The sequence below is a fragment of the Trichosurus vulpecula genome, chromosome 5 (assembly GCF_011100635.1).
Source record: "Trichosurus vulpecula isolate mTriVul1 chromosome 5, mTriVul1.pri, whole genome shotgun sequence".
Taxonomy (NCBI): Eukaryota; Metazoa; Chordata; class Mammalia; order Diprotodontia; family Phalangeridae; genus Trichosurus; species Trichosurus vulpecula.
This window is the reverse complement of record NC_050577.1, coordinates 225,493,704-225,520,547: the sequence shown is the minus strand read 5'-3', so window position 1 is coordinate 225,520,547 and position 26,844 is coordinate 225,493,704. Positions and strand designations below refer to the sequence as shown.

At 41.4% G+C, this 26,844-nt stretch overlaps 1 protein-coding gene across 1 annotated transcript in view; it reads right to left on the bottom strand.

Annotated features, from left to right (window-relative positions):
• Positions 1 to 7,017: 7,017 nt before the first annotated feature.
• Positions 7,018 to 26,844, bottom strand: part of POC1B (POC1 centriolar protein B) — a 106,825-nt gene continuing 86,998 nt past the window's right edge. Inside the window, exons 11-12 of the mRNA XM_036759859.1 lie at positions 13,192 to 13,416; positions 7,018 to 8,725 (exon numbers count right to left, since the gene is read on the bottom strand). Coding sequence (XP_036615754.1) covers positions 8,624 to 8,725; positions 13,192 to 13,416 — 327 coding nt within the window. The 3' untranslated portion in view covers positions 7,018 to 8,623. The remainder of the gene's footprint in view (positions 8,726 to 13,191; positions 13,417 to 26,844) is intronic.

Here is a 26,844-nt window from a genome sequence, read left to right as displayed (position 1 = left end):
TTAGATTTCTGAGACACTAACACCACCACCACACCACCACCACCAAAACACATATTGCCTACTTTCTAAAATGGCCAGTGATCAAGGAGAGTATGGGTTGCAGTCAAATAGGGTAGGGGATTGGAAGAGATGATCTCTCAGGTCCTTTCTAGATCTAAGAAATAATAACAGTAATAAAGATAGATAGTGTTTGTACAGCTCTTTAAGATTTGTAAAGCACTTCACAAATATTTTCTCATTTGATCCTCACAACAACCCTTGGAGGTAAGTGCTATTTCCCCATTTTATAGATGAGGAAACTGAGGCAGAGTTGAAGTTAAATGACTTGTCCAGAGTCACACACTACTGGGTGTCTGAGGCTGGATTGGAACTCAGGTCTCCCTGACTCCACACCCAGCACTGTATCCACTGTGCCACTTTGCTGCTCCCTCTCTCTCTCTCTCTCTCTCTCAAACACACATACACACACACAAATTTTTATGAGCACAATCTACATACACAGAGTATGTTTCATAAGGATATTAGAAGGCAAGTAATATTACATAGTAGCTATGGAATTCCTTATGATATTCCACAGTAAACTAAGGCAAAACACTACTAACATAATTGACCAAAAGATGTACAGTATGACATCCTACTACAGGTATTACTTGTTTGCTATCAAAAAAGCATTTGATTGGGTAGAGCAAAATGTTCCCATAAAGGCTGTCCTATGTGTATGCAATTATATTAGGTTCTTCTAAACCTAACAATAGAGATAACCTTGTTTGTTGATACTGTGATTATTGAAAACAGGCAAGGTATAAAATAGAGAGAACCAGCGTAGAATTCAAGTCAAAGAAGACTCTCTATAAATGGTGAGGTCCTCCAGATATTAACTGTTTAAGGACGACATGGCACAGGTTTCATCAACACCCTGGAACACTGCAGATTCTCTTAAACTAAAACCATAACCACTCAAAAGAGTCTGGCTTAACTATATACACAGGAAAAACTAAGCCGAAGAAGAAAGTCTATTGTCCATACTATGATATGCAAGTGAATATGCAACCTATAGAGCTTGTCTATCAGTATGAACATGCATGTACATATACCCATGTGTTCTATCATCTTTCTATTCATCCATTTCTTTTTCTCCATCAAATATGTTATTCCACCTCTTTTTCTCAATCATCTCAACCATCTGTCTGTCTCTCTTCAGCCATCTCTCTTTTTCTAAATCATCCATCCATCCATCTACCTGTCTTCAGCCATCTTTTTCTAAATTGTCCATCTGTCTGTCTGTCTGTCTATCTATCTATCTATCTATCTATCTTTGGAAGGCACTGCAATGGGTTGAGCCCACAGTTGAGCAGGAGGAAGAAATCAAGTTAGATTGTTTTCAGGAAATTGTAGGTTAAAATTTTTTTTTTTTTGTGATTCTAAGCTTGTCTCTGAAACAAAGTCCCGTATTTTTATTGCTAATAAGCTATAGTTGAGACATGGAACGTAACAGTTTCCAAAGGACTGAAAGTGAGACTCACCCAAAGGGCAATGGTTTGTTTGAGCAACACATTACAAACAGAAATGTAGTCGATAAGCATTTATTAAGCATCTACTATGTGTCAGGCACCACGCTAAGTGCTGTACATATGAAGAAGTGATGTAAATAAGGGGGGTCATCACAGAACTATGCAAGAGAAAAGGAAGATGGGATGATTATGTGGTAAGGACAAGGCTTAACTGATGGACAGCCCAGTTCTTCCATTGATAAAAGAGAAAGGCCTCTATCACATTGGATGCCCCCTTGTGGTGACCTTATGGTAGTACAAGAGTCTCACAGGATGACCAGACATGGATGGTTGTGATCTGATTATTGGAAGGAATGCCCACTTTGATGAGCTCCCAGGTCCATTTGTGTATTTGGGGGCCCATTTCAGAGGCTGCCATGTTCGTTTTTTTAAATCACCACCCAGGAGCCAACCTCCTCCATTCTCAGATGGGCTGGTTTCCAGAGAGCAGTTAGTCTATTGCTGTGTCAGAATTATAAGTCCTTTCTTTTTGGTAGGAACTGCCTGAGCTTGAACTTCATTAGGTTAGTTTTTAAGAAGCCGAGGTCACTTCCACATCATCCTACGGCAGGAGAACAGGGCTTTCATGAAGAAAGGAAGGAACTGATTTCAATGAGTTTATGTCTCTTGACCTGGTTGAATTATCCCACAGAGACCTCAAAGAACTTGATCACTGACTGTTTGCTACAGGTCATCTTTCAGAATTAACAGAGAAGGGCAAGGCAGCTGTCAGACTAGAGATGGGGAATGATCCACATTTTTCAAAAAAAGAGGGAAAAATATACCACCAAGTATGACCTTTTATGTTTTAAAATTAATCTTTGTGTAATTTGTGAGGATTCAAAAAGGTGTAGAGTGATTGTTAAGAGTTAGTTGTAAAGGAAAAAAAAATACATGATAATTTTGTTATACATTTGAAAGGAACAGCAAGTTGTGCGTAGTAGAATCGCAGTTTCATGTACAATCATCTTTTTTATTGTATTATGTTATGGAAACGTTTATTTTATTCCATAAATAAAAAATAAAATAAAAAAAAGAGTTAGTTGTGGAAGACTAACATTTCTTTTATTGGCAGAGCTTCTAGACTGAGACACCAATAAGGGAAAGGCTGTTGACTGCAGGACCATAGCACTTTAGTTCTAGAGTTAGAATTAGACTGAGAGGCCGTGGCACATCTAGAACAGCTTCCATTATTTTATAGATGAGGAGAACAAGGCCGACAAGGGTTATTTATTTATTTATTTGCTTAGTATTTTATTTTTCCCCAGTTACATGTAAAAACAATTAATATTTGTTTTTGAAACTGTGAGTTCCAAATTCTTTCCCTTCCTCCCTCCCCACCACCCCTCATTGGGAAGGCAAGCAATTTGATATAGGTTATACATGTGTAGTCATGCAAAACATATCCATAATAGTCATGTTGTGAAAGAAAACAGACCAAAAAAAAACCTGAATAAAAATAAATAAAGTTTTAAAAAAAACATGCTTTAATCTGTATTCTGATACCATTAGTTCTTTACCTGGGGATGGATAGCATTTTTCATCACAGGTCCTTCAAAGTTATCTTGGATCGCTGTGTTGCTGAGAATAGCTAAGTCATTCATGGCCAATCACCTCACAATATTGCTGTTACTTTGTGCCCAGCACATTTCACTTTGCATCAGCCCATGCAAGTCTTTCCAGGATCTTCTGAGGGCATCCTGCTCATCATATCTTACAGTACAATAATATTCCATCATAATCACATAGCATGGCTTGTTCAGTCATTCCTCAATTGATGGGCATCCCCCCAGTTTTTAATTCTTTATCCCCAGAAAAGAGCTGCTATAAATATTTTTGTATATATATGTCCTTTTCCTTTTTGTTTTTTATCTCTTTTGGAATACAGACCTAGTAGTGGTATTGCTAGGTCAAAGGGTATTCCTGGTTTTATAGTCCTTTGGGCATAGTTCCAAATTGTTCTACAGAATGGCTGAATCGGTTCACAACTCCATGAAAAGTGCATTAAATGTCTCATTTTTCCCACATCCTCTCCAACATTTGTCATTTACCTTTTTCTGTCCTATTAGACAATCTAATAGGTATGAGATAGTACCTCAGAATTGTCTTAATTTGCATTTCTCCAATCAATAGTGGGTTAGAATATTTTTTTTTTACTTTTTTTTGAGGGGGGGGGAGGCAGGGCAATTGGGGTTAAGTGACTTGCCCAAGGACACACAGCTAGTGTGTCAAGTGTCTGAGGCCGGATTTGAACTCAGGTCCTCCTCACTCCAGGGCTGGTGCTCTACTTACTGTGCCACGTAGCTGCCCCTAGAATATTTTTTCATGTGGCTATAGATAGCTTTGATTACTTCATCTGAAAACTGATTGCATTTTTTGATCATTCATCAATTGGGGAATGGCTATTTTTATAAATTTGACTCAGTTCTGTATTTGTTTGAGAAATGAGGCCTTTATCAGAGAAATTTGCTTCAAAATTTTTTTCACAATTACTATTGCTAGCTGTATTTCCCTCCACCCTATTCCTCCCACTCATTTATTCTATTTCTTTTTGCCCTATCTCTCCTCAAAAGTGTTTTGCTTCTGACTACCCCCTCCCCCAATCTGCCCTCCTTTCTATCACCCCTCCCCTTTCCTTATCTCTTTTCCCTCCTACTTTTGTGTAGGGCAAGATAATATTTCTATACCCAACTGAGTGTGTATGTTATTCCCTCTTTGAGCCAATTCTGATGAGAGTAAGGTTCACTCACTCCTTCTCACTCCTCCCCCCTCTTTCCTTCCACTGTAAAAGCTTTTTTCTTGTGAGGCAGCATTTGAACTAGGGTCCCCTGACTATATAACCAGTGCTCATTTTACTGTACCACGATGCTGCCAATTTAAATGAAGATACCTGCTGTCTCTTATGATATCATTGGATTAGATGGATGACAGTACATCCCAGTTAGGTGACTGCCAGTGTCCAAAGATTGGGGATTAATACATTAGTGTGAGCTTAGAGCAAGGTCTGTAGTGTCATGCCCTCAGGATTCTGTTCTTGGCTCAGTTCCACTATAGATTTTTATCAGCGACTTGGGAGAAGTCACAGTCATGGCTGGCGTGCTTCTCAAGTTTGTGAATGACACAAATCTATGAGGAATAACTAATACAGTGGATGATTGAATCAAGATGAAAAATATCTTCACAAGCTATAATAATGGGTTCAATCTAGGAAGTGGGCATTTAGATAGGGATAAATGTAAACTTAGGTTAAAAGTACAAGTACCAGGGGAGAGGCAGGAGGGTGGTGTTGGGGAGATGTGACTAGATAAAAATTTCCATGAAAAATATTCAGTTTTTTAGTTGACTCCAAGCCCAGTATGAGTCAACAGTGTGATGTGGTTGTCAAAAAAAAAAGTAAGCTAATGCAATCTTAGGTTGCATTAAAGTTTAGAACAAGGAAAACAATAGTCCCACTGTACTCTATGCTGGCCAGACCACACCTGGAGTATTATGTTCTGTTCTGGGTGCCAACTTTTCAAAGGAACTTTGGGGAGGTGGAGCATATGGTGAGGAAGGCAATGTGGATGATGAAGGGGCTCAAAAACATAACATCTGAAGGTCAGTTTAAAGAACTAGGGATGTTTAGCATGGATTTTTTTTAAAAAAAAGGCTTAAAGTATACTCATTCCAACTACAGGGCCTTGAAAGAGTCTTATATTATTATTTTCTAGAGAGAAAACACTTAAGGGGTATATGTGATGTTCATAGGGCATCCTTAATCTACAGCTGAAAGGGACTTCAGAGGCTGTCTAGTCTAATCCCCTCTGTGCAGAAACTAAGCTGAAGTAGACACAGTGATTTGTCCAAGGTCACATAGTAAGTGTTGGAGGAAGAATCTGAATGCCAGACGTCAGACACCAGAGTTGGGGTGCTTTCCGCTGCATCAGGCTTGCTGTTCAATGTCTGAAGCAATGTCTTTGGGGAAGAGGGATTCGACATTCATCAGCAGTGCCTGTTGGGGAACCATTATGAGTGTAGAGAAAAGGAAAGTTAAATAGTGAAAAGGGAGCTAACACCACTGGCTTGGGTCCCCATCCTTGGACAAACAGGCTTCATTTCATTCTTCCTCTTGTTATCATGGATCTCGTTCTGATTTCTAAGGTCGGTGATATATGCTGGCCCCAGTCCTTGTTGCCAGTCTACACAGGGAGCTGCGAGAAGCCCTAATATGGCAATTATAGCAGCCCAGGGTGAGGTGAAGGAGCCCTTATTTTCCCTTCTTTATTTTTTGAAAATAATTGGGAAATTCTCCACCTGAGGGAGAAAGCAGCAATGGCTTATCTGCATGTGGATCATTGTCTCTATCCTTAGATATTTGAAGATGATACAGGATACTAATCTATGCTCCCAAAGAGACCAAAGAAAGAGGAACAGGACACACATATTTATAGCAGCTCTTTTTGGAATTGGAAGAATTGGAAACTGAGAGGATGTGCATCAACTGGGGAATGGCAGAACAAGTTATAGTATAAGAATGTGATGGAATACTGTTGTGCTGTAAGAAGTGATGAAGGGGATGGTTTTGGAGAAACCTGGGAAGACTTGTATGAACTGATACAAAGAGAAGTAAGCAGAACCGGGAGAACAATTTACACAATAATGACAATATAGTAAAGATGAACAATTATGAAAGACTTAGGAACTCAGATCAATGGAATGACCAACCATGATTCAAAAGGACTCATGATGAAATAGACTATGTATCTCTAGAAAGAACTCATAGGTTCAGATTGCAGAATAAAGCATATGTTCTTCTTTTCTTCCTCCCTCCCTCCCTCTTCTCTCTCTCTCTCCCTCTGTCCCTTTCTCTCTCTCTCTTTCTTTCTCTCTCTCTCTCTCTCACACACACACACACACACTACAACACACACACACTTTCTTTTTCTTTCTTTCTGACGTGACCAATGTAGGGATTTGTTCTGCATGACTATAAATCTTTGAGACAGATTTTGTTTTTCTTGCCTTCTAAAAGAAAATGGTATTCGGAGTTTTTAGTTGGGAAAGAAGGCTCCAAGATCAAGAGAGGAACTCAGCAGCCATCTAGTTTAACCCCTTCCTGTTACAGAAGAGGGAACTGAGACCCATGGAAAGGAAGTGACTTGTCCAAGGACACACTGGTAATAAATGAGTCAAAATTTGAATCCAGGACCTTTAACTCCAGAGTCAGTGAGTGCCCTTTCCACCATACCATGTGGCCTCAGGATTTTTTTGAATTTCATCAAGCCCTAGGAAAACTCATGCAAGAAAAATTTTAAATGTCAATACTGAAAATTCTTCAAAACATTTTTATTTTATCATTCTCACAGAATTTAGAAAAATCAGAATGGACAATTCTATAGAGTCACATAAAAATGGTGGCTATAGAGGTCAGGAGGTCTAGTTTTTCCCAGGCCTTACTCATTAAAAAATATGAAAAACATAAGCAAAATTGTTATAGAAATAGTCTTTATTATTTGAAGAACAGAGTAGAGAAGTAAACAGAAATTGGTTTTCTCAAGGAGGTTATTAAAAAACACCATTTAATCTTTGTAAGCATTTGGAAATGTCTAAAAAATTCAAACCATGTTTGATATGAAGGTACTTGCACCCCATGAACAGATGACCAAAAACTCTGTTTTTGACTTCATAGATAAGATAAAATTAAGGTGTGGGAATATTAAATATATATGCATATATGCACACACACAACAAAGGACTTCATTTTTAAAAAAGTCTAGCCCCCTTCCCCAGTCACTTGCAAACATTGTAAATATGAATTGATTTTTTTTTAACGTTCCCTTTGGTTTTGACACAGGTAAACAGAACCTGCAGATTACATATGGTCAATGCCCATCATCAGAGAACTGTTACCAAATACTCAAGCTAACATATGACTGTAAAAATCCATATGCTTCAATAATTTGCCTGGTTTTCTTCACTTTGATCTTAAAATTTGTTTTAGGGAAAAAGACAAAACAAAACAAAACTTAATCTGAAATCAAGATTCTTTAGAAAGGGTCGGCTCATTTTTATTGTGTTTTTCAACCACCATTTGTGACAAGATTGATAGATGATGATGATGCTGCAGGTTAATTTTTTTTTTTTAAAAAAGGGCTTTGCTATTCAGCAGCCAGAAGTCACCCTTTTTACCCAGTAATATTGCAACATAGTTTATCCCTCTTGCTCTGCTTTGGCTCTTGAGCATCCTGAAATCACATTAACATAATCTTTAGGAACCCTTGCTTCCAGGCATTGGTGCAGTGTGTTCATCTTTCAAAGGAAAGAAGTACGTGCCTCCATATTTCCTTACTTATTCACTGTCCTTAATGACAGCTATTCCCCCTTGGAGGGAGGGGGCTGACCACCAGCAAAACAGTGGAAAACAAATGAAAATAAAAACCTGTAACCATGCATAACTTTGTTAGTCAAAAGTCATGTGTACTCTTAGATGTCAACTTGTTGGGGAAATTCTCAGTGGCTTATCCTTTTTAGATTGTATTTTCAAGGCATTATTAAGAAAGGAAACTTTGTTTTTGATAAAAGCTTCAGTGGAATGGAGAGTGGTGTATTGAGCCAGGTAAGTAACCTACTCCCTGGATTTCTTACATATTTCTGGAGGCCAATGAGTCCTTCAGCTCTGCCCTCTAAAGAACCCCATTCGAAGGTGATGTGATGTGACTAATTTACATCCAGAGAGTGGGCTCCTAACCTGGCAGGATCTAGCGTCTAAATGAGAATGTCATTTTGATGAATACAGGGGGAAATTCATATTCACTTACACACATCATAGATATGCTACAACTATATAACTGTAAGTAGAGACAAAAAATTCCAAATGTTCAGTGTTTTCAATTGGCTTTGATTGCCCTCCCTGCCAATGTTTTCATTAGTCCTTGTATGTAGGTTTTTGTTTTTTTGTTGGTTTGGTTTTGCTTTGGTGCTCAGACTTAAGAAATGTTGTAATGGTTTGCATGTTGTTGAAGTACAGGAAGAATTGTCTTTCTAAGATCCTATAAAAACAGGTGTTTGTTGGCATGTCTACTCGAGCTTTCTTTTCAACTTCTCTGTTCTCTGTTAAAAATCTTCTGTTGATTTTCTAGGCAGTCTTTCAATTTATCCTCTGTCAATGTCAGTCGCTGCTCCAGAATAGATACGGTCTACCAAAAGAGGACAATGGAATGAACAGATGATGATTATAATGATAAGTCTCATCACCCTTTGCTGGAAGGGCACAGACACCAGGACTCAGGGTAGGCATTCTTAATCTTTATGGGATCATTGATCCCGTTGGGCAGTCAGCTTGGATGCCTATGGATGACTTCTCAGAATAATGTTTTACAAAGCATAAAATAAAATATATAGGATTACAAAGGGAATCAGTTCTACTGAAATACAGTTACCATAACATTTTTAAAACTAGCTCACAGACAGTAAGTTAAGAACTCCAGGTGCTAATCATGTAAAGTTAGAAGGTCCCTAGGTCTTTCAAGCCTGAGCAGATCAGTGGGTTTCTGAGAAAGGAGGGAAAATAGGAAGTCTTTAAGGAATCACCTTGTAGGAGTTCTTCACCTTTTTGGTGTCATGGGCCTCTCTGACAACCTGGACACACACCTGTGGGCCTCTTCTCAGAATCATGTTTTTAAATAAATGGAGGAAATGTTAGATTTCAGGTAGAGGTGAGTGAAAATAATGATGAAATTTTTTTTCCCTCTCTACAAGTTCACAGATCCCATGAAATCTCTCCATGGACTCCCTCTGGGATCCACAAGTTAAGAACCCCCGAATTAGGAAGAGTGGGAAGGGTTAGGAAATTAGATTTTCTTGACTTTCAATTCTTATTTTGAACCCATTCCACTGATACTCCGAGAGACACTTGAGTAGACACTTGAGGAGACTGCATTTGAGGAGGCTAGAACCATGATCTGCCCCTATGCTTATCCATCTCCACTCCAAGCAAGACAAGGCCTAAACCAGGTTTGGGGAACCTGTGGCCACATGTGACCCTCTAAATCCTAAAAGATTTGTTCTTTAAAATTTGGATTCAGTAAAGAGGCCTCACTTAAGGATTTAGAAGGCCACATGTGGCCTTAAGGCCACAGGTTCCCCACCTCTGGTCCCTAACCATCCCATGCCAATGCATCACATTTAAAGTGCCCATGGAGAGGCAGCCTTAAATAACATAAGGCATACATGTAGGAAGGAATTTCCTTCCAAAAAGGTGGACTTGAGGAACTAGAAGAGTCTAACAAGCAGACAATGTCAGGTCCAGGATTTCATCCACAGCAATATGAATTTTTCCATTTTATAATCCACATTTCTAAATCACTGGCATTTAAGAGCCACTTCTGAGACTCTCAGGAGTTTTAAGATCAGGGCAGCTTGCTCTATGCAACTTCCTATGAAAAATGTGATTAATTGAATTTTAATTGATTCCCAATTCAGAAACAGTTACAAACTGCCCAGGTCTGAGTTAGCCAGGAAGCTGTGAGTCATCTGAAACAAAGTGAATCAGAATGTGCTTATTTAAGAGGCTGACGGCCCAGTGAAGCATGGACTTTCTGGAAAGTGAACTGGGTGGGGCTCCTTCCTCCCTCCTCTGACTCTTCCTCATCTCCCGCCCACCCCCTCCCCCATCCCCCAACATGAGGCTTAGTTTCAAAAAGTTAGGAAGAAGTACAGTTGACTTCAAAGTTGTAGTCCAGACGGTGACAAAGCGGGCAGGGAAGGAATCATCCTTTGCCCCAGTGAGCGGTGCTGGGGAAGATGAGGAAGGGAAAGGCCACTTGGTAACAAGAGGAAGTTGGAGGCCAGGAGGGAAGTGAGCATCCGACCTCAGGCGGGCTGAGAGGCTTTTGCCAGGAAGTGGCCTTTGCAGGGGGGGAGTCGAGGGAGGGAGGGATTGCCCTGCAGGTTATGGAAGACTGGCTGGGGAGATGGTGGGCATGGGAGTCGGATGTTGTGACACCTTGGACAACCTGCAACAACTCAGGCCCTCAGGATCCACAGGCCCCAGAATGCCATGCAGCTCCACAAAGAAAACTCTCAGATGAAGGACTGGCTTTTTAAAAACCGTGGCTGAAATTCCAGAGAGGAGGAAACCCCTTCTACCAAAGCCCGTGGGCACTTGCTTTTCACCTGAGAGTCTTGGAAAGCTGCGTGCATGTGGGCCCTGATGGGGACCTGGCTTGTCCAGGGTCAGGGGGCCACGTGGGCCAAGGCAGGACTTGAACAGACCACATGGGCTAGTTTAGCCTGACATTTTCATTCTGGGCAAGCAGTTCATAGGGTACCACCCTTCCTTTATATTTTTCCCACCTCCTGTAACATTATTCCTGCAGAAATTAGAAGCCTCATTTGGTAGAGAGGAGAGGCTTCCAGACTGGTCAAAGTACACTGGATTGGTTGGTGGCCTAGAATGCAGGCACAAGACCCATCCCTTCTTCCAGTCTAGCTTCCTGGGCAGTTAGGAAGACTCGTCTTCCTGAGTCAAAACTAGCCTCGGATACTAACTAGCTGTGTGACCCTAACCTTGTTTGTCTCAGTTTCCTCATATGTCAAATGAGCTGGAGAAGAAAATGGCAAACCACTCCAGTATCTCTGCTGAGAAAACCCCAAATGGGGTCACGGAGAGTTGGATACGACCAAAACAATCTAATGACAACAGCAACAAATCCGGCTTCCAACTTTACCCTTTGCTCAGAATGCCTCTGTCCAAGGTCAACAGTGATCATGGCCATCACCCTCTTTTCCTCGGTACTCCCTCCTCCCTTGGTTTTCTGACTCTTGCGTTTTCCTGGTTCTCCTCCCCTCTCTCTGACCGCTACTTCTTAATCTCCCTTGCTGATTCAGCATATGGTGCTATGCCTCCTACCTCTTAGTGTATTCCAAGGCCAGGGATTTCTTTCCTGAATAAAGCCAAACTAAAACCCAAGGAGCTAAACAGACCCCTGAAGTATGAGTACTCTGCTGGACCCAAACTAGTAACTATGGAGAAGACAGAAATCAAAAGTAGAATTCTATAGGTGTACGAGCTGAAGGGTTTGCCCTCCCTACATCCAAGTATCCTTACAACATAAAAGGGAGTCCTACAACATAAAAGAAGGGATGATACAATGGAGGGGATTTTGGAATCAGGAAGACCTGGGTTCAAATTTCCCCTCTGACGCAAACTTGGCCACGTGACCTTGGCCAAGTCATTTAACATCTCAATATCCCAGTCAACTCTGCAAGACTCAAAATTGTAGAACAAGTTCCAATCTGCATCAGAGGGATTTTCTTCCTAGAACTCTACAGGCCAGGTCCAAAAAATTAAAACCAAAAAGGACAAGGGGATGGGGGGAGAGGAGAAATGTGGAAGGGGGTTGAGTTAAAACAGGAAGGTTTAAGACAACAAGAGATAAGTACCAGAGTAGCTACAGAAATGAATGTGACATTCGCATAACGTTTTTTAAACAGAGGCCGTAGTTCATCATAGACGATTACATTTTCTGAGTCCTTAAGACCTAAAAGCTTGCTGCCACAACCACGCATACAAAAACAATGAGCTAATAGGAAAATACTGCACAAAAAAGTCCCTGAACCAAAAATTGAAGCCCCAGGAGTGGGACAAAAAATACAGCATATAATATTCCATTTCTTTGCTTAAGAGTCTGTGCTGCTCCCTTCTGGTCACAGGGCATCAAAGAAATCCTTATCTGCATTGTAATTATTAGCTTAAGCAGTGCAGTGATCCACCTATTTAACTAGCATTTTTTGAGCCCCTACTGTATGCAAGTGCTTTGAGGTGATAGATGCTGGGGGAGGAGGAAGAGCTCAGGGCCTACTTAAGGAAGGCCCTTCAGGCTCCTGCTTGTGGTCTAGAACAAACTGGAAACTGGCTTGAGACTAGCAGAAGAAGGAATGTGCCCTGGGCATGAGTGTGAGTGGCCAGAAAGACTGGGTTGGTGGGGAAGAAGTGAATGGTCATGCACTTAGGCAGGTCTGGCAGGTGAGGGATCACACACTGAAGTGGGGCAGGTTGTTGTTGTGTTTGTCCTTTGTTCTGGAAGAGGACCATGACATCAGGGAAATGATGACATGACTTGCAGTTGACTTTGATTTGAGTGAGGGAGGGCTGTGCAAGGTCACCAGCCTCACTTTCTCCTCCAGTGACCAGATATTCACCAAGATGACTGGTGATGGCCCAGGATGCAATGGGTGGTAAGTAGGGGCAGCGCTGGAAGAGTGAGATGCTTGGAATATGGCCAAAGGACCCCACTCTCCAACAAGCCCCAAGTGTTTTCTAAGATAGGAGAGACCTGAGCAAATCTGAAAGCGGTGGAGAAGGAGTCAGCAAGAAGGCAAGACTGAAGATTCATGAAAGGAAATGGAGGGAAGGATCATGGGCCCAGGAGGAAGAGTCAGCCCTGGGTAAAGGTGAGAATCACTAAATCCTCTGCGACAGGAGAGGTGAGAATGGCCTGGCCAGCTCCTTGATGGCCATTTGAATAGGGAAACCTTTCATCTCAGGTGTGACTAGAGCAGAACTTTCTGTTTGTTCTGGTGAGTTTGGGACCCCTCACTTTTTAGGCCTGCTCTGTGTGATGACTGCCCACAGGTGGGCTGTCAGTCTGTACCCACTCACCTGGGTTAAGACGTTCAGCTGTTCCATGATGTGTTCCAAGGCATCGGTTACAGCCAACGGGATGCTCTTCTGGCTGTCAGTAGCAGCGAAAGAGCTGTCACCCTTGTCTTCCGGCTTCTTCTCTATGCTGGCTGTGGAGGTTATTGATGAAGAAGGTGCTAAGGCAGGGTTTAAGAAGTGGGGACTGCTGTCATCTGGTGGTGTTTCGTTAGCAGTTGGGATTCCCTTTGGCGTAACAGGAAAGAAAGAGATTCATAATTTCCAACCTTCAAGGAACTTCTTAAATGTAAACTTAATAAAAGATTTTTAATTTCTTTCTACCACAAAGTACAACATGAAATACCAATCAAATCATCTTCACCTAAAGGGAATTCTGGGAATGACAATTATTAAAAAAAAAAAAAGGACAAAGCTCAGGGCTTACAGAGGAAATTCAGTCAGCACTGATGTTTTCAACATAAACTACACCTTGCCTACATCTGTCTGAGGGATTAAATGTTTTGCTATTAAAAAGAGTAAGCTAAATCCAGTTTAAATCTGATTTTAAAAAGGAGGATAACCATTCTATACATTAAAAAAATCTTCAATCAAAAATGGATTTCTGATTATTACTTCTCTGTCTGAACATTCGTGGTCCTGGGAAAGTCGCTTACCCTCTGCCTGTAGGACCTCAACCCAGGTCTTCCAGACTCAAAGGCCAGCCAGCCTATCTTTCCCTCAATGCTGCATTTCTTTAATAGTGTATTTTTCTCTAACAGACTATACTGATCCCAATGAGCCAGAGAAGTCCTGAGGGATGTACCTTAGAAGCCAAATCAACTCCACCTCCAAGATACAAAGAATACCCCTTGAACCATGTCTGATAACATCAAAGGAAATTTCAAATGCATTCACAGAAATGACTTTTCTAGCCTGTAATACTTCAATTAGAAGCTAAGTTTTGAAAGCATTCTCTATCATCCTATGAACCTAACTCATTATCATCTTATGAGGCCCAAAATCCGATGTGACCAAGATGAATTAAAAACTTTATTGAAAATGTTGGGAAGCAAAACAATGGCCCCAGCAGGCTATGGATGAACATCGAAAAATCAACCCCTTTTTGATACTGTGCTTTCACTTAACCACATAAAAACTCGGAGCATTTAGGACTGTAAATTTCATTCTCCAAGCCAGGAGAACTGAGAATTCTCTTAAATAATACATAGGATCTGGTCACAACTGATATTCCGCTATGGAGATAATGGGAAGGAATTTGATAATTAGCAGGGTAAACAAGTGTATCTCTAATAAATGGTAATATGAAAACCATGAAGGGACAGGAGATACACATACAAGATGACAAACTGTATCCTGTGACTACAGGACGAATTCCTAATGCTAAGCAGCAATCTTCCACCTCCATGTTGGGACCTCTGGGGGATGAGTGAGTCAGAGGAATCCCTCACCAACCACTACAGGATAAAAAAATCCCTATACCTGAGTTATCTGAACAGAGTTACCCAGTATTAACGCTTTTTAAAGGGCGGATGAGATCATCTATGTTCACCCCCAAAGCAATGGAGAGGTGCATGGTGGCTGTGCACAGGCTGGAACACATTATAAATAAGGAATTATGAGGAGAAATGATACAAATGCAGCCTAGTGCAGTGCCTGACACAGAGTTAGAGCTTGTTTTTTTGTGGGGTTTTTTGAGGGTCACAAAGCTAGTAAGGTCAAGTGTCAGGTCCTCCTGACTCCAGGGTCAGTGCTCTATCCACTGTGCCACCTAGTTGCCCCAATGCTTGTTGCCATTAAAGAAGGTACCAATGGGGGAAAAAAGTTGGACTGGTCACCTGTCAAGATTGAAAGAGAACGGATGGACAGCTTAGGTGTTTGACATTCGTATATTCCCAAGATCAAGCAAGGAGGGCCCCCAGCATGTTGGGTGGGCCCTCTAGGGCAAAGAGAAAGATTTAGCTAAGAGATCAGAATGGGCATCATGGGTGGGCTGTGACTGGCATCACTGGAGCATTATGGATCCAAGAGAATGTCTGAGTATGTGTAAACTGGGTTACCTGCATGTGGGTCATTTTCCCATAAGACCCAGAACATATATACATGCATGTGCACACGCATGTGGGCCTACAGATATATGTATATATGTATATACATATATACACATACACACACACATACACACACACACACACACACACACACACACATATTCTAACTTTAAAACAAAGGAGCAAAGTCGCTCGGTCAAGGAAGAAGAGGCAAGACTAGTCAAAGTCAAGCAGTTACGGGAAGGCAAAGCACCCAAAGAATGTAGGTAAATAAAGAGCTTTAATCTACCTTTTCAACTGGCACCAAATTTTGAAACTAGTAAAAATATGACTATAGTCCCATGTCAACATTAACCCAACAAACATGGAAGCAACTATTATATGCAGATCACTGGTGGGGTTACACAAAGATTAGGTATGACATGGGACTTGCCATCATAACAACATGGAGTCTAATGAAGGGATATAATACACATACACAAATAACTGTAACACGCAAAAATATGAAAAATACAATCGGAAAAGTGATCACAGTAGGACGAGGTCACCATTATCAACTGGAAGATTATTCACTTATGTACATGAATTTAAAAGGGTGACAAAGTACCAGACTGCCAAACCATAAAGGTAACCAATTTCTTTTTTTATTTTTTTGGAAATATCAGAGCTAAAATTTAGGCAGATGTTTTCCCACAGCCAACAGCCCTAACTTTGAATGTTGTTGTCACAGAGTACAAATAAATGGAGGAAGACTGAGGAAATTCCTTTGCACAAAAAAGGAAAAAAATCAACCTGGCCAAAAAAAAAAAGAATAAAAAAAAATTATATGATAGACTAGCAAGTGAGGGTGCATATTCTCTTTCCCCTTTCCAGAGGTTCTTAATCTTTTTTGTATCTTTGTATTTTGGACAGTCTTGTGACATCTGGTCTCAGAATAATGCGTAAAATAAAATACATAGGATTATAAAAGAAGCCAGTTAAATTGAACTATTTGTGTGTGTATGTATATATGTGTGTGTATATGTATACACACACACACACACACACACACACACACACACATATATATATATATATATATAAATATATATATATATCCTCCCTCATCCCCCAAAGACCCTAGGTTAAATACTCCAGCCTTAATCCTTGAAACAGGTCCTTATGTTTAAAAATATTCTAATATTTAATAATTTATTTGGTAGTTTAATAGTTATTTGCTAAGCCTCTTCTTTATATAAGACACAATACAGGTGTCGATTACCAAGTTGAACTGGAATGACATTGTAGCCTCTGCCTCTAGGAGAAGAGACAAAACAAGTCCGAAAATAATTAGGATGACAAGGTAGAAAGTATAAAGACAAGGCATAAACACAGTCTGCAGGGATTCAGAGGAAGGAGAGATCGCCTGAAGTCCCACTACCCAGGTGATCTTCTCTTCTCATCTCTTTCTTCCTAGCTGCTGGAGCCGTATGTGAAGCACAGCAGGGGAACCTCTTGGTATGCAAGGAAGAGAATAAGAAAGTCCCCCTGGCCTTCAGGTCTCCCACTGCCAGCAGTGACCGGGCCAGAAAAGCAACAGCCATATCCCAGCAGTCAATCAATCAACAAGCACTTATGTCCCAGGCCCAGTGGGATGCAAATGCAAGGAATGAAATAATCCTTCTTCTCGAGTGGTTTCCATCTGACTGGGGGAGAGCGCAAGGTCCTATCTAAGTATATAAAGAACAAATATAAGGACAATAAATTAGCAGAACTACTGAGTGGTTAAACACAGGCTAGTTAGGGAGAGCATTAGCAGGTGGTGGGGTCAGGAAAGGCTCTGCCTGTAGAGCGGGAAGCTTGAGCTGCATCTTGAAGGAAGAGAGGGATTCTGGGGTGGAAGTGAGGAGGACGTGCATGGCAGGCATGGAGCCAAGAGAAGGAGGACCCCGTGGGAGGTACAATGAGTGAACACACATCTACTCTGTTGGAGGCGCTGCTCTAGATGAGCTACAGACAGAAAGAATGAAACAATCTGAATTTAGCTAGACTGCAGAGGGCAAGTCACTGATATATGAAGCTGCAAAGACGGGTTGGAGTTAAGTCATGAAGGGCAAAACTGAGAAGTTTAAATTTGACCCTGGAGGTAATAGGGAGTCACTGGAGTCAATGGAGTAAGGGAGTCACACGGTCAGATCTACACTTAAGGGAAATGAGTTTGGAGCAGACCAAATAGACCAGTAGCCAATACTACTGTTGTCAGAGTATGTATGAAATGTACAATTACAATGGGCTGCTAGGTGGTGCGGCTGATAGAATTTGGGGCCTGGAGTCAGGTTAGACTCATCTTCCTGAGTTCAAATCTGGTCTCAGACACTTAGTAGTGGCTGACCCTGGGCAAGTCACTTAACCCTGTTTGCCTCAGTTTCCTCATCTGTAAAATGAGGAAAAGGAAATAGTGAACCACTCCAGCATCTTTGCCAAGAAAGCCCCAAATGGGGTCACAAAGAGTCGGAAATGACTGAAAAACAACTGAACCACAAACAATTACAAACAGACTAGTCTCCTGAGTTTTTTTTTTAAAAAGTACAAAATATTCATAGAATCATTTCTTTTGCATGCAAACCCTTGGAAAAGGGATTGGCTGGTGGACTTCTTCTGGGCTGATGAGCATTTACTCTCAGATCAGGATCCAGGCTGACCTTTAGTTCATCTGGGAATCCCAGGGCAGTGGGAATGGCTTGGATTCAGCAGTGACTCATAGTTGTGCTGAACTGCTGGCTCTTTTCCTCAATTCCTAATTCTTTCCTGAGGTCAGAAATCAGTGGTTAGTTGAACCTAACCTGGATAAGCTAGGGAATAGGGGAAAAAGCTGCAGAATGGCTCCCACGGCCCTCTTGGGAACATATCACCTGGCTGGTTCACAATTTCCATTTCAGACTTTTAGCAAGATAAATACTGTATGCTTACATGAATGTTCCTACCAAACAAGAGTCTTTACTATGCAGAAACAGGAGAAAATCAATCAATTCTGTTTTGTTCATTAACATAAATTTGAGGAAGACATCTAATTTGTATTCTTTGTTTTTATATTTTGCCCAGGAAGAACTATATAGTCTCTTTCTAAAATAGCCTTCAGAGTTTGGGAATAAGGTTAGCTATTTGTCTTTGATTCCTCATCCTCAAAACCCTTGTGAAACCACATTTTTTTTTTGGAGGGGAGGCCAGAATACTTGGATACTCCAGAAATACAAAAATCCAATCCATTCTCGGCCTCCTAGCATATCTGGGTGATTAATTCATTCCTCTCAGAAAATGCTCCTGGGATCACAAGTCCACTGAATGCCTTTATTCTGTTATTATCTCTTGAGTCTCGTTAATTCTGAATACATAGCTGGGCAGGGAATACCAGACCCAATAAATGACCCAAGTCTACATGCACATTTTCTCCTACTTACATTCCATTTTTTACATATTTTAGTAGAAGGCAGGCAGCTAATTTCTTAAGGGGAAGTTTTGTGTCTTCCATGTACCACTGCCCCAGCCCCTTCCTCCTTAGCAAAGGGGGTGATTGTTGTGTATTAATGATAAAGATTGGGCAGCGAGATGGTGCAGTGCATCCAGTGCTGGGCCTGGAGTCAGAAAGACTCATCTTCCTGAGTTCAAATCTGACCTCAGACACTTTCTACCTATATGGTCCTGGGCAAGTCACTCAACCCTGTTTTCCTCATCTGTACAATTAGCTGGAGAAGGAAACGGTAAAGCATTCCAGTAGGAAAACCCCAAACGGGGTCACGAAGAATTGGACACAACTGAAAATGACGGAACAACAACATGATGAAGGATAAAATGATTGCGTCCGGGTGAGATAATTCCCAGACTTAACTCTTACTAAATCCAAGATCCTAACTTAGTACTAGAGGCTGTGGAGGGACAAAGGGAGAGAAGGCAAAGCTGGTCAAATGACAAGTCAATAACATCCTCAGTAACTTCAAAGGAGAAAGATGCCTGCTTTCCAAATGTTTACAAGTGCTAACTGGGCTGCACAGAAATGCATTCACTTTCTTCTCCTTCTAATATAGGCCATAACCAATACAGGATGACATGGACAGAGAGAAAAGACTCCTATTCAAGATTATCCTTCATGATGAAAAAGAAAAGGTAGGAAGTAATCCTAGAGGTCAACTTGATTTAAATGGACTTGGATTAAAATGTACGGTTGAGAGTTAAATATTCCTATTTTGACAAAAATTCTCTGAGATTTGTATCATAAATATGTAATCTCATCCCCTGTGTGATCAAAGACAACACAACTAAGATGTTTTAAGGGCTCTCACAAAATAACTGTTGTAGACTTAGAGAGTGCGTTGTTATTTGCTGGATTTTGAAAATGATTTCCCAAGCTTTCTCTGGTGTTTGAGAACTGGATTCATATTTCTGGGCCATGGCAAAAAACAGAGATGATGGTTTTTTTTTTAGCCAGGGATAGAGTGCACCTAATGAGGGTGGGGAAAACAGAACTGCCTGAATACTAGAGAAAAATTTAAGGTGGATTTGTTTGAAAAAGGAAGGGGAGGGTGAACATTGTTCATATGGATGAGCACACACATACCATATATAGAGGTTCGACAGAAGGGGAATCACAGAAACAGATTTAGAGCTGAAAAGGGTCTCAGAGGCCCTCTAGATCAATCTCCTCATTTTATAGATGAAGAAACTGAAGGCCAAAGAGGTTAAATATCTTGTCCAAGACCATATTCGTAGCAGAGCCGGAATGCTAAGTTAGGGCTTCAGACTGTAAGCACATCACTCTTTCTACTAAAATGTGACTTCTTAGAGAACAAGGCCTGTCTCATTTTTCTATTTTTATTTTCAGCACCTAACATCCTGGTACATAATTGATCCATTGATAAGCATTTATTAAGTATTGACTATAGGCCAAGAACTGTGCTAAGTCCTAGGGCTACAAAGCAAAAGTCCAAACAGTTCCTCACTTTAGGGAGCTTACATTCTAAAGGAGATTGATGTTCACCATACTGCAATGCCTCTCAAGAAGAGAGGGTTACTAATTCCTCAGACAATATGAAAAACAGCAGTAAACCCATGACCTGATATGTCTCATACAAGTGAAAAAATACTGATAATGTATGGAGTGAACTAGCAACATTAATATAGAGAGGCAAGTGAGGCCTCACAGGTATCACTGAGATGTGGTGGTGTGGGGCTGATAGCTAGTATGTGGTTCTGGAAAGGCATACCTTATTTTAAAAAAAATCAATTGGTCAGTTACTAATAAGATCAATGGACAGCTAGGTGGTGCAGTGAGTAGAGCACTGGCCCTGGAGTCAGGAGGACCTGAGTTCAAATTCGGCCTTAGACACTTGACATATTTACTAGCTGTGTGACCTGGGGAAAGTCACTTAACCCCAATTGCCCTGCCTTCCCCCCTCCAAAAAAAAAAAGAGGCCTATTTACTGAATGGGTATTACCTCACTCTAAGTGAGTACATGAAAAGGCCTTAGCCTAAAAGGGCCAGGGTCTCCCTCTGCATCCTGAATCATCTCCAGTCGTCCTGGTGAATATCAGGCCACTGGACCTAGATGGCTCTGGGGGAGAAAGTGAGGCTGGTGACCTTGCACAGCCCTCCCTCACTCAAATCAAAGAGAGCTGTAAGTCAAGTCATCATCTCCCTGATGTCACGGTCCTCTTCGAATGAAATGAAGGACAAACACAACAGGAAGAGCAGTGCAAATCCAAACAACCTTGAGGGTTCACCTCATACTCTGAAAATTGGCAGACGATGAAAAATGGGAACAATCAACACTGGGGGGGGGGCTGTGGGAATGTGGGCACACTGTTGCACTCTTGGCAAAACTGTGAATCATTACAACCATTTTGAATTCGGAATGATGTAAATAAAGAGACCAAAATATCCACACCCCTTGAACCAGAGACTCCATTCATTACTGGGCCTGGAGTCAGGAAGACCCATTTTTTTTAAAGGGGGTAAGGAAAGGCAGTTGGGGTTAAGTGACTTGCCCAAGGTCACAAAGTTAGTAAGTATCAAGCGTTGGAGAACAGATTTGAACTCAGATCCTCCTGACTCCAGTCTCGGTGCTCTATTCACTGAGCCACCTAGCTGCCTCGGGAAGACCCATCTTTCTGAGTTCAAATCTAGCTTCAGACACTTACTAGCTGTGTGGCCCTGGGCAAGTCACTCAACCCTATGTGCCTCAGTTTCTTCATCTGTACACTTAGCTGGAGAAGGAAATGGCACACCATTCTGGTAAAAAAAAACCCCAAATGGGGCCATGAAGAATTGGACACAACTGAAAATGACTGAATAACAACATGATAAAGAATAAAATGATTGTGTCTGGGACCCATGATAAGAAGAAAGTCCTTATATACAACAAAAATCTTATAGCAGCACATTTTTGTGACAGTAAAGAACTGGAAACAAAGTATATGCCCATTGACTGGGGAATAGCTAAACAAAACATGGTATATGAATGTCATGGGATATTACTGCACTGTAAGAAATAATGTGTGTGATGGATACAGAGAAGCATGAAAAGATCTCCATCAACTGATGAAGAGTGGCGTAGGCAGAACCAAAAAAAAAAACCAGTGAACACAAAGAGTGCAACAACATATAGAAAGAATAGGCACAAAGGGAAAAAAAGTGAATGTTACATAACCCCTTCATTCGCACAGTTGTTGAATGAAGCATGTGTTTCTGAACTTTCTGAATGTATCAATTGATTGTGCTTTTTCCTCTTCCATTTCTTTTTTTTTTCTTTAAAAAATACTATTTGTATGTGGTTCTCTTAGATATGGATGGTTCTCTTAGAGGTGGAGAGGGAGGGATACTGAGGAAAACTATGATGACGTAAAAAGCAAAAGACATCAATGAAAACTTATTTTTAAAAAATCAAGCAAGCATTGAGTTTTATTAAGTGCTAACTATGTGCTAGGCAATGTGACAAGCATTGAGGATCTGAAGACAAAAGTGAAAGTTACTGCCTTCAAGGGGATTACATTACGATAGGGGAGACAACATGGGCACAAATGATAAAAAAAAAAAGACATATGCAAAATAAATGCAGGGTAGTTTTGGGAAGGAGGACAGTAGCACCTGAGTGATCAGGAAAGGCTTCGTGTGGGAGATAGCCATTGAGCCAAGTCTTAAAGGAAGAGAAGTATTCCAAGAGGTAGAAATGAGAAGGGAGGACATTCCAAGCAAGGGGGACAGCCAGTGCAAAGGAAGAAGTGATAGGAGGTGGGGCACTATGTATTCGTAATAGCGATTGGCATTATGATTGGACTTTGGGGTACAAGAAGGGGTTTATTGTTTGTCCTTTGTTCTCGAAAAGGCCCATGATATCAAGGAGGTAAGGCCATGACTTACAAGTGAATTGGATTTAAGTGAGGCAGAGCTGTGCAAGGTCACCAGCCTCACTTTCTCCTCCAGAGCCATCTGGGTTCAGTGGCCAGATACTGATCAGGATGAATGGAGGTGGCCCCCACAAGAAGGGGAATAAGGTGTAAGAATCTTGGAGAGTTAGGTAGGGTCAGGCTATGAAGAAATTTGAATGTCAGAGTTTATATTTGGTACCAGGGTACCACTGGAGTTTATACAGAGTATGGAGATGATATAGTCAGACATGTATTTTAGGAAAATCACTTTGATGGCTGTGTGGTGGATGGATGGACTCAAGTGGGGAGTGACTCAGGACTCAGGACCAAATAGGAGGCTATTCCAATGGTGCAGACAAGAGGTGACAAGGGCCTGAATGAAGGTGGTGGTTGTGTTGGTAGGGAAGAGGCAACATATTCAAGAAATAACGGGAAAATAGAAATGTCAAGATCTGGCGATGAATCGGCTATGTGGGGTCAGTGAGAGGAGAGAATCAGGGACAATACTGAGGTTGCAAGTCTAGGTGACTGAAAGGATGGTGGGCTCTGGGGTCCAGGGGAGATAATGAGTGGGAAGCCTCTAGGATATCCAGTTTAAAAGATAACTGGTGATTTGAGACTGGAGCTCAGAAGAGAGACTAGTATGTATAGATCTAGGTAATGTGCCCAGAGGGAGTAACTGAATCCGTGGGAATCAAAGAAGTTACTGAGACAGAGTCTATAGAGAAAAGAGAAGAGGGACCAGACATACACCTACAGTTATTGAGCATGATACGGCTGATGAATCAGCGAGACAGACTGAGAAGGAACAGACAGACAGGTGAGTAGGCAAGTCAGGAAATAGAAGTCAGAAAAACCCAGAGAGAGAGAGTGTGTGCAGGAGGAAAGGAGGACATTAAATGTGGCAATTAAAAGATCACTGGCAACTTTGGTGAAAGCAGTTCTAGTTGAATGATAAAGTCGGAAGCTGAATGGAGAGGGGGAGAGGAGAGAAAGTGGAGGCATTGAGTGTAACCAGTTTTTTCTTTCTTCTTTGAAGGGGGGAAGGCAAGGCAATTGAGGTTAAGTGACTTGCCTAAGGTCACACAGCTAGTAAGTGTTAAGTGTTTGAGGTCAGATTTGAACTCAAGTCCTCCTGACTCCAGGGCCGGTGCTCTATTCACTGCGCCACCTAGCTGCCCCTGCAGCCAGTTTTTTTCAAAGAATTTAGCTGAGGAAGGGAGGGGATATATAAGGTATATTTAGCAATAATGGTGGGATCTTTGTTATTCGGTCATTTTTCAGTCATGCCTGACTGTGATCCTGTTCTGGAGTAGTTTTCCATTTCGTTCTCCAGTTCATTTTTCACATGAGGATAAATAGGGTAAGTGACTTGCCCAGGGTCACACAGCTAGTAAGTATCTACGGTGAAATTTGAACTCAGGAAGATGAGTCCTCCTGACTCTAGGCACAGGGCTCTATCCACTTCACCACCTAGCTGGGATCTAGTGAGGACTTTTTAAAGGATAAAGGAGCATTGGGCTTGTTTCAGCTAATAGACAGGGAGAGACTGAAGGTTAGTGAATGAGGGGGAATGACCAAAGGGGCAGTTTCCTAGAGAAGACAGGAGTGGATGGAATCAAGGGAAACTAAGTAAAGATGGGTAGAAAAAAGGGGCATGATAGTGCAAAAATTATCAGGAGAGGTAAATTCCAAAATAATGTGCTGAAGCTGGGGAAGAGAGAAGAAAGGGGGGATTCTAAGGACAGGAGAAAAAAAGGTAGTTGCTTATTTGTTTTAAAGTCATGTTGGGTCAAGACAAGGCTCAGAGGAGGTGGAGGTCAGCTGTCCAAGATGGCACGTTGTTGACAATGAAGGAAGGTGAGGAGGGTGAACTCTGTGGATTTACTGTAGCAGTACTAGTACTAAAACATCTTTATATCATGTGTGATGGAGTTCAAAGAAAAACGGTCCTGGGGAAAGTGACGATCCTTCTGGGATTTCTCCTAACTATTTCACGGGTTATTGCACAGGTAGATAAAATAACTGTTTTGTAGATGAAGAACGGTATTAGGATTCAGTCTCATCTGATCCTCACAACTCTCGAGAGATAGCTGCTATCATTATGCCCATTTTGAGTTGAAGAAACTGAGGCAGATTATGATTAAGTGACTTTTCTGGGGTCAGTGAGTCAGTGATATTTATTATTCTAGACCTACCATGTGCTGGCACTGTGCTGAGCACTGGCTCACGCAGCTGGTAAGAATCGACGCTGGATTCGACGGCCAGTCTTCCTGACTCCGAGCCCAGCATTCTGGCCACTCTGTGACTTTGCCTCTTCAGTCACTGTGCATCTTTTTTCTTTTATAAATAAAATGATCTTTAGACTTGAGAGAAGAGAACAGATTGCTTTTTGGGGAGGGTGCAGATAAGCAAGGAGCCAGACAGAAGGCATGGAGCTGCTATTAGTAAGTTTGAGCATCAGCAGGCCCAGATGAACTAGCCCCCAGAGGGCTATGGATGGAGGTGGAAGCTGAGCCTCTCACTCACTGTCAATGATCTCTGAAAGATCAGAGAGAATGTGTCAAGGTGCCACGTGACTGGATGAGAGCAAATGTCGTCCTGGTTTTCAAAGACGGAAGAGGGTCTGCAGGCATCAGACCGGTGAGCTTGATTTCTAGTTGTGGAAAAATACTAGAACAATATTTATGGTTTGAGAACACTCAGGGAGCGAAGCGGTGACCTGTAAAAACCAGCATAACTTTGTTGAGGACTGGTCACGCTAGACTAACCTCATTTCCTTTTTTCATAGGGCAACGGAAAGGAATGAGCATTTATTAAGTGCCTACTATGTGCCAGGCACTGCACTGTGCTAAGCACTTTATGAATGTTGGAAGGAGTATTTATTAAATGCCTACTATGTGCCGGGCACTGTGCTAAGCACTTTACAAATGTTATCCTGTTTGGTCCTCATAAGAACAAGGGGAGGTAGGTGCATAAGGAACTCTTCTGGGAGATCAGAGGAAAGCTATGGAGGTGGCTGGGCAGTGCAGTGGGTAGGATCCTGCACCTGGAGTCAGGAAGCCATGAGTTGGAATCCACTGCAAACAATTACTAGCTGTGTGACCCTGCACAAGTCACCCTTCTAAATTTCATTTCCTCATCAGCAAAATGGGGATACCAAGAGCACCCACCTCACAGGGCTATAATACATGAGCTTTGCAAACATTAAGACATCACCTAAATGCTAACTACTACTATACTTAAATTTCAGCAAAATTTTTATTTTTATTTTTTAATTTAATTTTTATCACATTTTTTTCTCAATTACATATAAACAAACATTTTTAACCTTTTAAAAAACTTTCGAGTTCCAAGTTCTCTCCCTCCCTCCCTCCCATGCCCTCCTTGAGAAGGCAACAATTTGATATAGATTATACATGTGCAGGCTTTTAGGGTCACACAGCTAGTAAGTATCTGAAGCTGGATTTGAACTTGGGAAGATGAGTCTTCCTGACTCCAGGCCCAGTCCTCAAACCACTGTGCTAGCTAGCTGCCCTCTCCCTCTAAATTATCTTGTGTCTATTCTTCATGTCTCTCCACACACACACACACACACACACACACACACACACACACACACACACACAGTCTTCCCCTTTCAGAGAATCAGCTCCTTGAGGGCAGGATTGCTTCACTGGTTGGGACATAGTAAGAGCTTAATAGACACTTGCTGGTGGATGGATCAATCGATAGTCTTTAGGGAGGCAGAGATAGAAAGATAGAAACTAGATAATAGTACAAAGGTGTAAATGTGAAGCTAGTTAAATGAGCTGCCCCAAGGAATAGGCATTAACATTTCAATGTTAGCTTGAAGGAAGGCGTCCAATGGAGCACCCCTAGGGATCCATCCTTGGCCTTGGGCTACTTGACATTTTTATCAGTTGCTTAGATAGATATGGCCTGCATGGTTAGAAGATCTGAAGATGACATGAAATGTAGAAGGACAGCTAATACAGAGACCACATCCAGAAATCTCAACATATTAGAACTATGGGCCAAGTCAAATTCAGTGAAATTTTATAGTGACAAACACAAGGGTAAAAAAAAAAATCAGCCTCAAAAAGTGCAGGATGTAGATAGAACTAGAAAAGAAACTCTGGTGAGAAAAAAAATCTGGGGTTTTTAGTGAACTGTAAAGTTAAGATGAGTCAATGTGATGTGGTAG